Source organism: Mobula hypostoma, chromosome 27 (assembly GCF_963921235.1).
Source record: "Mobula hypostoma chromosome 27, sMobHyp1.1, whole genome shotgun sequence".
NCBI classification, from domain to species: domain Eukaryota; kingdom Metazoa; phylum Chordata; class Chondrichthyes; order Myliobatiformes; family Myliobatidae; genus Mobula; species Mobula hypostoma.
Window position 1 is genome coordinate 12648109 of NC_086123.1, and position 12532 is coordinate 12660640.

At 39.1% G+C, this 12532-nt stretch overlaps 1 protein-coding gene across 1 annotated transcript in view; it reads left to right on the forward strand.

Annotated features, from left to right (window-relative positions):
* Positions 1-12532, forward strand: part of rbm19 (RNA binding motif protein 19) — a 271057-nt gene that overhangs the window by 22998 nt on the left and 235527 nt on the right. The window contains exons 13-15 of the mRNA XM_063034638.1: positions 391-487; positions 9241-9351; positions 12061-12261. Coding sequence (XP_062890708.1) covers positions 391-487; positions 9241-9351; positions 12061-12261 — 409 coding nt within the window. The remainder of the gene's footprint in view (positions 1-390; positions 488-9240; positions 9352-12060; positions 12262-12532) is intronic.

Below are 12532 nucleotides of genomic sequence, written 5' to 3' on the forward strand. Positions count from 1 at the left end.
TTTGGGTTTTGCCAGGGTTTCTTACTCTGGATTTCCTTACAGCCTTGGTTTAAATATGAACCACAGAATTGATTTGAAATGTTTTGAAGAACAGCATGTAACTGAGGGTGGCTTCCAAAAAGTATGATGAAGCTGAAGTCAGTGGGCATTAAAGGTGTTTCCTTCCCTCATGCCCCCAGTTGGTAATGTCCCTTCCAGCCATGTTTTAGGCCTAAGTATTGTCAGCCTCCTCAGTATTAACCTTCCTTCCATTAATAAGTTTGGAAGCGGAGATGTTTCCAGTTCCATTCTTAAATTCATGATTTCAGAGACAAGGGTTCATTTGTTTTTTTTAAAGTTTGAATATATTAGATTTTAGATTGGATATGAACTTGTTCTTTTTAATTTCAGCTCACACAACTGGAATACTTTATTTATTGGAAGTAATGCTGTTGCTGATGCAATAGCGGCAAAATATAATGCCACCAAAAGCCAAGTGCTGGATGACGTAAGTGATTTTATTTGAAGAGGCTAAGTAGTTTTAACTTGAGTTGTATTAAGCCAATTAATGCTTTGACCTTAAATTTAAAAATACATATTCTTGAAAAATATTATATGATGGAAAAATATGAAAGTATTTCTGTTTTTGTTCTATTATGGATCATTCATAGCAAAATAAGCATTCTGTTTTAGTAGGGAGTGATTTATTTATTTATCTTTGGGACCATTCTATGAAAAGAACAGCAGGACTAATTGATGAGGTTTCTGTTTTAATATTGACAAGTCCATCAAACACCCATTGTGTGGCGGAAAAAAGAAAAAATTGTGCACAATAAAAAGTAAACAAATAACATTAACCGCAGAGTTCCTGTAAGTGAGTCAGCAGTCACGAAGCCAGTCCAGAAACCTGATGGCTGCAGGCTATGGGTAAGGAATCAGTTCAGCGCAGAGCCGATGGCTGCAGGCCACAGCTGCAGAGTCATTTCAGCTCTGAAACGCATTGATCAAATCGTGCAAATAGTAGAAAGGAGCTAAGCAAACATACAAGGAACATAAAACTGCAGAAACTGAGTCCACAGAGGTGGGGGGAGTTCAGCTCTGAGGCAAGTAAAGCCTGATGTTTGCAGGGTAGCAGTTGCTCCTGCATCTGGTGACGTGGGACCCAAGATTCCTGCACCTTCCACCTGTAGGCTGTGGTGATAAGAGACCAGTTAAACACAGGCAGACAGCACTGAGCACCTGTTCATTTTCCACTCTTGTCGACGATTTTAATTTTGCTCAACTCTTTAATCGGCAGAGAGTAATGGAGCTGACCATAGGTTCGTATTCTGTCGTTACGAATCGACGATGTGTACATCCCCAGTGATGGTCATATCTGCACTTTACACTCATCCATGCCGAATACCCCAGGGGGTCGCGGAAGCACCAGGTCATTTAGTAAACTCAAAGATCCATCCTTAAAAGGGAAATCATAGGCTGCAATTGATTGCAGTTCAGAAGAAGAATATCTAGTAGTCACGTGAGCCGTCTGCAGGATGTCGCCATCGGTCACTGGCATCGTCTTGCTGAAAACAGTTGTCACGACACCATGTCACTAACCTCTCTATCCTTCCTGTACTCCGAATCATTACTGTATTACATACGACCCACTACAGTGTTGCTGTCTCCAGACTTGTAGATGAAGCTCAGCAGAACCTGCACGTAGTCATGAGTTTACAAGGAGTAAAGTAGGGAGCTGAGGATGTGTGGAGCACCAGTGTTTAGAATAATTGCAGTGGAAGCATTACTGCTGACCATTACTGATTGTGTCTGTTGGTCAGGAAGGTGAAGATCCAGTTACACAGAAAGGCATTGACTCCCAGGGTCCGGTGTTTAATGTTCGCTTGAAATTGTAGTACTGAAGTAGAGCTGTAGTCAATAAGCGATAGTCTGAGTAGGTGTCTTTACTGTCCAGAGACTCCAAAGATGAGCATGGGGCCAGGGAGATGGTCCTATAGTTTCTGTACTAAGTGATTGCAGTTGGTTGAGGTTTTTTGGAAGGCTGGAGTTAATGCCTCTCAAAGCACTTCATGTTAGTAGGTGTCAGAGCTATTGTGCAGTAGTCATTTAGACACGTTTTCTTGTTTTTCTTGGGTACTGAGATAGAAACATAGAAAATAGGTGCAGGAGTAGGCCATTCGGCCCTTCGAGCCTGCACCGCCATTTATTATGATCATGGCTGATCATCCAACTCAGAACCCCGCCCCAGCCTTCCCTCCATACCCCCTGACCCCCGTAGCCACAAGGGCCATATCTAACTCCCTCTTAAATATAGCCAATGAACTGGCCTCAACAGTTTCCTGTGGCAGAGAATTCCACAGATTCACCACTCTCTGTGTGAAGAAGTTTTTCCTAATCTCGGTCCTAAAAAGCTTCCCCTCTATCCTCAAACGGTGGCCCTTTGTTCTGGACTTCCCCCAACATCGGGAACAATCTTCCTGCATCTAGCTTGTCCTAATCGGCCACCATTCAGATAATAATCTGTTTTCCTATTTTTGCCACCAAAGTGGATTACTTCACATTTATCCATATTAAATTGCATCTGCCATGAATTTGCCCACTCACCCAACCTATCCAAGTCACCCTGCATCCTCTTAGCATCCTCCTCACTGCTAACACTGCCACCCAGCTTCGTGTCATCCGCAAACTTGGAGATGCTGCATTTAATTCCCTCATCCAAGTCATTAATATAGAAACATAGAAAATAGGTGCAGGAGTAGGCCATTCGGCCCTTCGAGCCTGCACCGCCATTTATTATGATCATGGCTGATCATCCAACTCAGAACCCAGCCTTCCCTCCATACCCCCTGACCCCTGTAGCCACAAGGGCCATATCTAACTTCCTTTTAAACATAGCTAATGAACTGGCCTCAACAGTTTGCTGTGGCAGAGAATTCCACAGATTCACCACTCTCTGTGTGAAGAAGTTTTTCCTAATCTCGGTCCTAAAAGGCTTCCCCTCTATCCTCAAACTGTGACCCCTCGTTCTGGACCTCCCCAACATCGGGAACAATCTTCCCGCATCTAGCCTGTCCAATCCCTTTAGGATCTTATACGTTTTAATCAGATCCCCCCTTAATCTTCTAAATTCCAACGAGTACAAGCCCAGTTCATCCAGTCTTTCTTCATATGAAAGACCTGCCATCCCAGGAATCAATCTGGTGAACCTTCTTTGTACTCCCTCTATGGCAAAGATGTCTTTCCTCAGATTAGGGGACCAAAACTGCACACAATATATATATATATATATATATATATATATAGTAAACAACTGGAGATGATGGGGGGGAATTACTCAAGAAGGCAATGGAAACAAATCTGAGACTTACTGTACTAAACAGTGGTCAGTGGTCTGCTCTGGAATTGTTAATTGCTTAGTGCTTCTGCTCCCTATTCTTCTGAATTTGCCTTGGCCAAATCTGAAACATTGACTTTGCTTTCATAGACAACCAAGCAAAAAGGCTCTGTACTGTGGGCCATGGAACTGCTGGCAAAGCATGGAATATCTGGGCCAGTGTTTTCTGAGGAAAAAGATCTATCACATAACTTGTAGAATTATTGTTGTACAGGTTTCCCCCGCTATCCAAAGGTAGAGCGTTCCTATGAAACGGTTCGTAAGCCGGAATGTCGTAAAGTGGAGAAGCAATTACCATTTATTTATATGGGAAAAATTTGTGAGCGTTCGCAGACCCAAAAAATAACTTACCAAATCATGCCAAATAACACCTAAAACCTAAAATAACAGTAACATATAGTAAAAGCAAGAATGATATGATAAATACACAGCCTATATAAAGTAGAAATACTTTTCTACAATCATTGCCGCACTGTTCTCCGTAGCGAAAATCTCACGCAAGTGCTCTTGGCAGAAACACTCTCTCCAGTAACCTTTAAGCTATGAAGCTGCCAAATCATACCAAATAACACATAAAAATACACAGCCTATATAAAGTAGAAATAATGTATGTACAGTGTAGTATCACTTACCGGAATCGTGAAGACAGCGCCGAGCACACTGATGATGGTGTGTTAGGCTGAGTCGTCAGAGGTTGGGGTGGTGCAGTGGTCCCCAACCTCCAGGCCGCGGACTGATAGCGATCCGCGAAGAATATAGCGGTAGCCGGGAGGCACCCAGCACATCTTTAAGAAAAAAGCCGAAGTAAGCAAGCTGATTAATTAGGTGCTGCCCGGCACGTAAATGTTGGCACAGATCGGAGGTGATCGGCTTTTTTCTTAAAGATGTGCTGGGTGTGTCCTGGCTACCGCTGCATTCTCCGCGGCAGTGTATCGGTCCGCGGCCCAGGGGTTGGGGTGGTGGAACACTGGGGTGTCATCTCATGGTGGTCTGTTTCCATCAGGGCAGCCAGGTCATCTTCTTCTATGTCTGCCTGCCTCGATGTCGAAGGGCGAGATTCATCGTCTGCTGTGGCTGATGTGGAAGGCTTGAAAAATGACAGTATGCTTGACTGCTTAGCCTCCTGCATTTTTCTCTCATACAGTTCTTTGTAAGCACTCAAACCATCGTGCAAGTATGCCCTAAACCTACATACCCTTTCAAAATTAAAGTCATACTTTTCTGCAATCATTGTTGTCGATTGCAGCGAAAATCTCATGCAGTTGCTTCATGTTCAGTTCCCGAACGACTTCACTTTCGGTCCATTCGCTACTGCATTCGGTTTCGGTTGTTATCCTTTCCACTTCCAACTGCATCAGCTCTTCATCTATCAGTTCTTGGTCATGGGATGCCAAAACCTCTTCAACATCATCTTTGTCAACTTTCACAAGCCAAACTCACTTTGTCGTTACTTCGTTCACCATGATCGAAACGCTTAATTATGTCTAGTTTTACGCTAAGTGTAACACCCTTACGAGCTCTTTTAGGCTTTTCCGATACCTTAGAACTCATCTTGCTAATGGCTGCTCACAGGCACGTGTTTAAGCAATGCCTGCTAGAATGCAGTTCCGGGGGAGGAGCTTGGCTGCCTTTTTTCGTATTGGTGAAAACACCTTCTGTTAGCGAAAACAGGTAACTAATGTAGGTCTTTCGTAACAGTGAGGTTTCGTAAAGCGAACGTTCGAAAAGCGGGTGACACCTGTATATCAAGGTCAAAGCACAAGCTGATCCTTCGTTTCTGATATAACTAAAAATGATTTTGACTGAATTCTGTGTTAGTCCTTTTGTTTAATCTTAAATTGTGTACTCTTGGCATCCCAAAATATTTTGAACATTAAAAATTCATAAAGTGCGCATGTTTTACTTTGGACCATTTTAATGTTTGTTACAAAAATTAGATAAATTGGTTTGCAAACTATGCAGCAACATCAAAGCAAAAATAGGATCTCCTACTTTCAATAGAAAGTTGCTGAACAAAACTCTGCCAAGTACAATAAGCAAGCACACAAAGCTGGAATTCAATATCAGCTTTCCGCTCAAGGTTTAATGGAAATCATTTTTCCCATTAGTGAGTTTTATGCTATTTATTGGACTCGTGTTGAGTGCGGAACGAAGTTTTTCAAATGACCTAATAGCATAGGGGCTATTTCTACAGAATGTACTTGTCTAATAAAATATAAATAATAAATTATATGTACAATAAACATCAATGCCCAGGAACAGAATTGATCATTCTGCTGCAGCCTGTTTCACCACTCAATGACAATTTGACTGATTTGTATTCTTACAGTATTCACCTGCTCGTACCCTTAAACCATAATGCCTTGGTTAAGAGCAATCTCAGCTCAGACTTAAAAATATTAATTGAAGTAACCTTAATTATATTCTTTTTATGGAACTATCACACTTCTGTCTTCTTTTGGAACAGTAGAACTGCTTTCTTACTGTGTATAGCTTGACTCTAGTTTTAAGGTTATGTCCCTTTTATCCTGGGGAACAATTCCTGTCCTCTGAAATGACAATAAAATTACTACACAATTTGCTTCAACAATGTATAAGCCCAACATATCCTGTCTATCCTCTTAGTTTAACTCTAGGAGAACTATAACACCTATCCACTCCGTTAAGTGAATACATATCCTTTACACAAAATTACACTACTTGGTCTGCTTTCTATCATGGCTTTAGTATAACAATAGAAAATTGTCTCGCTTTTATATTCATATTCACTTATTTTTAAAAATTATTCCGTTGACCATTGTTAGAAATCTTTATATCTGACACATTTTTGTATCCTATGGCCATAAGACCATCAATCTCTTTGCATTTATGTGGCATAGTGGCGAGTACAGTGGCACAGCTACTGGTTTAGCTGCCTCAGTAATAAGGACTCCAGTTCAATCCAGACCTCAGTTACTGTCTGCATGGAGTTTGCATGTTTTTCCTGTGGGCACATAGATTTCCTCCACTGCAGATAGTCCCTGGTGTGTATGGGAGTGATAAAATCTGGGTGAAATTGATGAGAATGTGAGAAAAATAAAAAAAAATGGGTTTAACATTGAATCAGTGTAATTGGGTGTTTGATGGTCAGTGTGGGCTGAAGGGCCTGTTTCCTTGTTGTAGCTCTCTGACTTGCACTGTTCTTAGCTTTTTACCACATTAAAAAAGTGGATATTTACTACTATTTTCCCCATCCCAAAATAAATCTATCTTGAAACCCATTTGGTAGTTTTACCTACCTTTGTTTATCTTTGCTTTTCTGGGATTTCCTACTAGTATCAACTTCCAATACAACTAAATTTTGTGTCTCTGGCAAACTTAAAGGTGCAGGGATCCTTGAGAAATGACAGCAGTTCTGTATTGTTTCTTCCTATAAAGGTATTAGAAAGTAGAAGCCTGTGCATGGCTATGCTTGAGTGTGATGGGAATCAGGAAAAATGAAGTTGGCAGTCAATTAACTTGCACATATTGTGGTCTGATTTTAAATTCACCATGAAGTACATGGTTTGAGTTTGATGATTGAATTGACTTTATTTCTTACATCCTTCACATCCACGAGGAGTAAAAATCTTTACGTTACGTTTCCGTCTAAATGTGCAGTGTGCAATCATATTAATTTATAATAAATAGAACAGTCAATGTGACATAGAATACATTCAAATCAGCGTGAGTCAATCAGTCTGATGGCTTGGTGGAAGAAGCTGTCCTGGAGTCTGTTGGTCCTGGTTTATATACTGCGGTACCATTTCCTGGATGGTAACAGCTAGAATAGATTGTGGTTGAGGTGACTCGGGTCTCCAATGATCCTATGGGCCCTTTTTACACACCTGTTTTTGTAAATGTCCTGAATCACGGGAAGTTCACAACTACAGATGTGCTGGGCTGTCCACACCACTCTGCGGAATTCTGCGATTAAGGGAGGTACAGTTCCCATACCAGGCAGTGATGCAGCCAGTCGGGATGCTCTCAATTGTGCCCCTGTAGAAAATCCTTAGGATTTGGGGGCCCATACCAAACTTCTTCAACCATCTGAGGTGAATGAGGTACCGTTGTGCCTTTTTCACTATACAGCTGGTATGTACAGACCACGTGAGGTCCATCATCTATTGCCATTACTTCCTTAAACTTCAACTTTTTAATTCTGATTACATACCCAATTTTTTCTTGGCTTTGTTTATTACTAGGATTTCTGGTATGATTATTGATAGTGACATGAGTAAAATCTAACTATCCTGATGCAAGAAGCTACTAGCATAGATCCCTCAAGTCTTTTGTTAGAATTAACCCTTCTCCTTGGTTGCCTTGGCCAATTTTGTGTGTACTTGTCATGTTTTTGCATTTTATTCTAAGTTTGTCTACTGTTAATTAGTTCAAATTCACTTAGAGGTCCAAGGCAGACTTATTAAAAACACTATCCTTCAAGGAAACACTAATGGTCTGCATTGTTCATACTTAATCATGGAAGTGGATTAGCAATGGTATTGTGCAATAAATCTGAAATAATTTTCTGAGTTAGAACATCAGAGAATTTCGTATTGAGAATATTCCATGCAGGTTTATGCAGGTAAACAGATTAATGTAATATTCTTCAATTAGAATTAGGTTTCAGTAAGAGAATTAACAATCCAGTTATTTCAATAATTTCTAATTGTCCTAGACATTGTGGGCTATTTTGAGAGCAGAGCAAGATTAGGGGTGGGGATTGGCAGTGTTGTTTGTGCTGGTTTTGTTCAAGGCTGCTTAGTAGTTAATTTTTTTTGGACATGAGGCCCAAGTGTTGTGCAATATAATAGCCCAGTCGTGCATAAAACCGCAAGATATAGGAGCAGAATCAGACCATTTGGCCCATTGAGTCTTCTCCACAGACGTGGATGGATGAGACCTTGGTGGCATTGTGTAACAAAAGGTGTGGTCTACAATAGAAGCAGGTGGAAAGCAGATGCAGCAGGAGTAGCACACATGATAAAGAATCCACCTACCACCCTAGTTGAGGCAGCATCTGCCCCACCTCTTCATTACTTATGGAGCACACTTTACTGGCGTAGGGACAGTCATTCTTAGCTCCAGGATTCACCCGAGGAGAAAATAATTAGTTAGACAATTATGGGTTAGACCTATTGTTTAACTTATTATTTCCTCCAGCATAGTTTTGGTGTGCCTGGAGTACGATGTTTTGGGACACTTGTCTAAGGAGGGATGTACCTGCACTGGAAACAGTTTATACAAGACTCATTGGATTGATTACCGACATTTGATTATCTTATGAGGGAAGGTTGTGCAGGTTGAAGTTGTAATCATTTTAGAAAAATGAAAAGTGATCTTGTCAAAAGTACAAGATTCTGAGGTATCCTCATGATGAGATGAATACAGTTTCAGAATAAGCATCTGCCTTTTAAATGGAAAAACACTGCAGATTCTTAGAACTTGAAATAAAAACAAAAAACGCTAGAAGTTAGATGGTGTCTGTGGAGAAAAGCGGCTGCTATTTAATTTCAGTAACCTTCGATCTGTTAAAGGGTCATCAACTTGAAAAATTAACTCTAATTACACAAGTGCTGGAAATGGAGATGAGGAGGATTTCCTTCTGAGGATCATGTATCTTTCCAGTTTTCTGTCCCGTGAGTTGAGTTGGCAGACTCATTGAATATATTTTAGACTGAGATAGTTTTGATTATAAAGGATTGAAGGTTATGGAGGGGCAAGTCAGTATGTTACATTGAGGAAATTGACAGATCAGCTTGACTGGCAGAGATGGCTTGGGGCAAATTGATCTGCTGATGCTTTTCTCTTGCATTTTGGTAATTTACACTGCTTTGCTTTTTTTAAAGGAAGGAAAAGACAGTGTTGCAGTCCGTGTGGCACTGGGTGAGACGCAGATTGTACAAGAGACCAGACAATTCTTAGTTGATAATGGAGTTAGTTTGGATTCGTTCAGTCAGGTAAGAGAATAAAATTGCTGCTGACACTTCAGACGCTGTTAATAATTTTGTTTGATTAATGGATTAAACAGAAACAATAACATACTTTTTGCACTGTTGACAAAGCATGCAGTAATTAATCTTTTGTTGTCCAGCAGCCCAAACATGTTTTTCATCAAACATGGTTGCTGAACAAGAGTACAGAAATTTTAAGCCATTCTTTGGTTGTCAATATAATTTATTTCTATTTCATTGAAAATGGATAGTCAATACGACTATCAATAAGATGTGATTGTAAATCTCAAGATTAAGTTAACCCTTAGGTAAGATTTTTTTTGTATTTCTTACCTTGTCCGAACATTTAATACAAATTGTTTCAAGTCATTGGTGTAATTTTGTTTCATTATCATTTCTTAATGTGAAATTGAGCTTTCCTAAAGAAAATAACTATTGGGAAGAAGAATGCATTTATACTTTAGATTACTTGCAACCTTTGCAGGTATTAACATTATAGATTTCATAAGGTTTCATGCAGAGTGCAAGAGGGTGCCATGGTAAGTGTTGTGGTTAGTGTGATACTATTACAGCTCGCGGTGTTCTGGAATTCGAGTTCAGTTCTGGCGCCGTTCTTTAAGGAGTCTGTGTTTATCCTCCCTGGGGATTCATGGGTTTTCCTCGGGTGCTGTGGCTTCCTCCCACAGTCCAAAGACATACTGGGTAGGGTATTTGATCATTGTAAATTATCCCGTAATTAGGTAAATATTGTGTATTTAACATTTCAATAATATTCGAGCAATCTTGTAAATATATTGTTTGATTAAGCATTCTTTGTTTATATAAATTGTTCTGGTTAAATGTAAAAATATGTGAATTGCAGTTGTTCTGATGCTACCAACTACTTAAAGTAAAGGATGAATTTAGACTCGTATTCCTGGGTCTCTTGTTTTCCTTTCAAATGACTTTTATGGTTTGGAGCTACAAAACATAACAATTGGGGTAAATCAGGTTTGTTGGGGGGTTGCTGAGGTGGCTTGTCTTGAAGGGCATGAAGGCCTTACTCCACTCTGTGTAGATAAAATAAAAATAAAAAATAAGTAAGAGCTTTTGTGTGACAGGAATGGACTAAACAAAGCAACAGTTTATCTGATAGAGGAATTTGTTTTAGATGGCAGTCATAGCAATCTCTTTTGTGAGTTTATAGTGTATATTCACCAGGATAAACTTAGGAATGAAAAACTTGAGACTACTCCAGAACTAATGCTAAATAATGAAATTTAATATTTTTAATGTCAGATTTTAATTAGATAAGTAGGAATTAGCAGGTTGGAGAAGAGGTAAAGAGAAATTGCTTATCTGGCAATTTGCTAAGGAATTCTTTGTCAGAGGAGTGTTCAATACTGATATTTTTGCCTCAGTTGAAGGTAATTGTAGGTAGATATTTGAATCAGAGGAAGATACGTGGAGTAAGAAAGGTTAGGTTTTGAATCTCTGGCAAAGAGATAATAAAATGATGCTTAAATAATTGCATTCTGATGTCATAAGAGTATTCATTGTAAGTCTGTAAAATGTCAATGTAAAGTGACAACTTCATCAAAAAAAACTTGTCACTAGTATTAAGAATGGGTCAGGCATAGAGTTCCATGTGATACACTGCAAGTTTGCATTTCTCATCTTCCATGTGCTTCATTATCTTTAGTGAAGATAAATGAGAATTATTCAGACCATTGGTCATAAACCCAAACATGTGAATTCATCAATTTTAATTGTTTCAGAGAGGGAAAATATATAAATTCTATTTTTTTTTTCGCTTTTTCAAAAAGTGAATGATGTACTTTAATACCCGAGATGCACTTTTAACCATGTCAGTAGTTCAGCTTATCCAGTGTCACTATTTCATCCAGTCTGTCTTCAAAATTCTCTGGTGCTTTACTTTCGTAAGGAATTAAATTAAAGAAAGTTTAAAGAGAATATTTTGGATTGTTGACATTATAACATTTCCATGTGTACTTTACTAAAATTTCTATTTTAAACTAAGATTCCAATCCGTGCCTGTCAATTTGACAAGTGATGAGTGTAGGATATGTGTTGCACATCACAAAAAGAATTTCACCGGTTGGAGAAACCAGAAGTGAAATCTTTCAGATTAAATTTAATAAATGCATTTAGAATCGGATGTTGAAAGGGCTCAGGCCTGAAAACCTTCACTGTCTCTGTTTCTATAGATGCTTACTGACCTGCTAAGTGTTTCCAGCATTTTATGTTTTTATTTCAGATTTCCAGCAATTCTTTGATTAACCTTTGTGTCATCTCGATTTTCTTTGTTTCCATCAAATCACAGACATTAGAGGACAAAAAAGGCTGCAAATGCTGGATTTCAGAGCAGAAAATAAACTACTGGAAGAATTCAGTGGGTCAGGCAGCATTTGAGGAGCCAAAGGAGTCTTGGAAGTCCTGCTGTAGCATCTTGACCTGATACATTGAATTCCCTTTAATTTAGCAGATGCGGCTAATTCTGCTGAGTTCTTCCAGCAGTTTATTTCTGCTGGTTTGGTTCTCTCCCCATGCAGCTTAAAGCACAACTTATTTTCTTACATTTCAAGTCCTGATGAAAGATTATGGAATTAATTCTTTCTGCATTTTGTGTTTTTATTTTTCATATTTTTATTGAAGACGTAAGCAGTATTTTTTGGGGTATGATATTTACACAAGTTTTCATTCATACATTTGTAGGCTTCTGGACCAAGAAGTAAAACAATTATCCTTGTAAAGAATATTCCTGCAGGCACCCGAGTACATGAATTGGAGAATCTATTTAAGGTCTATGGGGACCTTGGGCGGATTTTGCTTCCGCCAGCCGGAGTAACTGCTATTATGGAATTCCTAGAGCCAACAGAGGCTAAACGGGCTTTTACAAAACTTGCATATTCCAAGGTAAGCCTTTTTGCAATGATCTAAATGAATATTTAGCTTTTTAATTTCAACGTAAGGTTACAAGAAAGGACTTTTAGATTCTTCTCACAATTTTAAAATTGGTCAGTAACCAACAGAAACCAGGTAAAGACCCAAACTTAATTTGGATTTGAGACTCCAACTTTCAGTGTTGTGTTTTAAAACTTTGTTCTCTACCTATAGTGCAATTGAAATGATATGTACTCTACTGAAAATAAAGCATCCAGAGAGAAACTAATTTAGGTTTAGATTA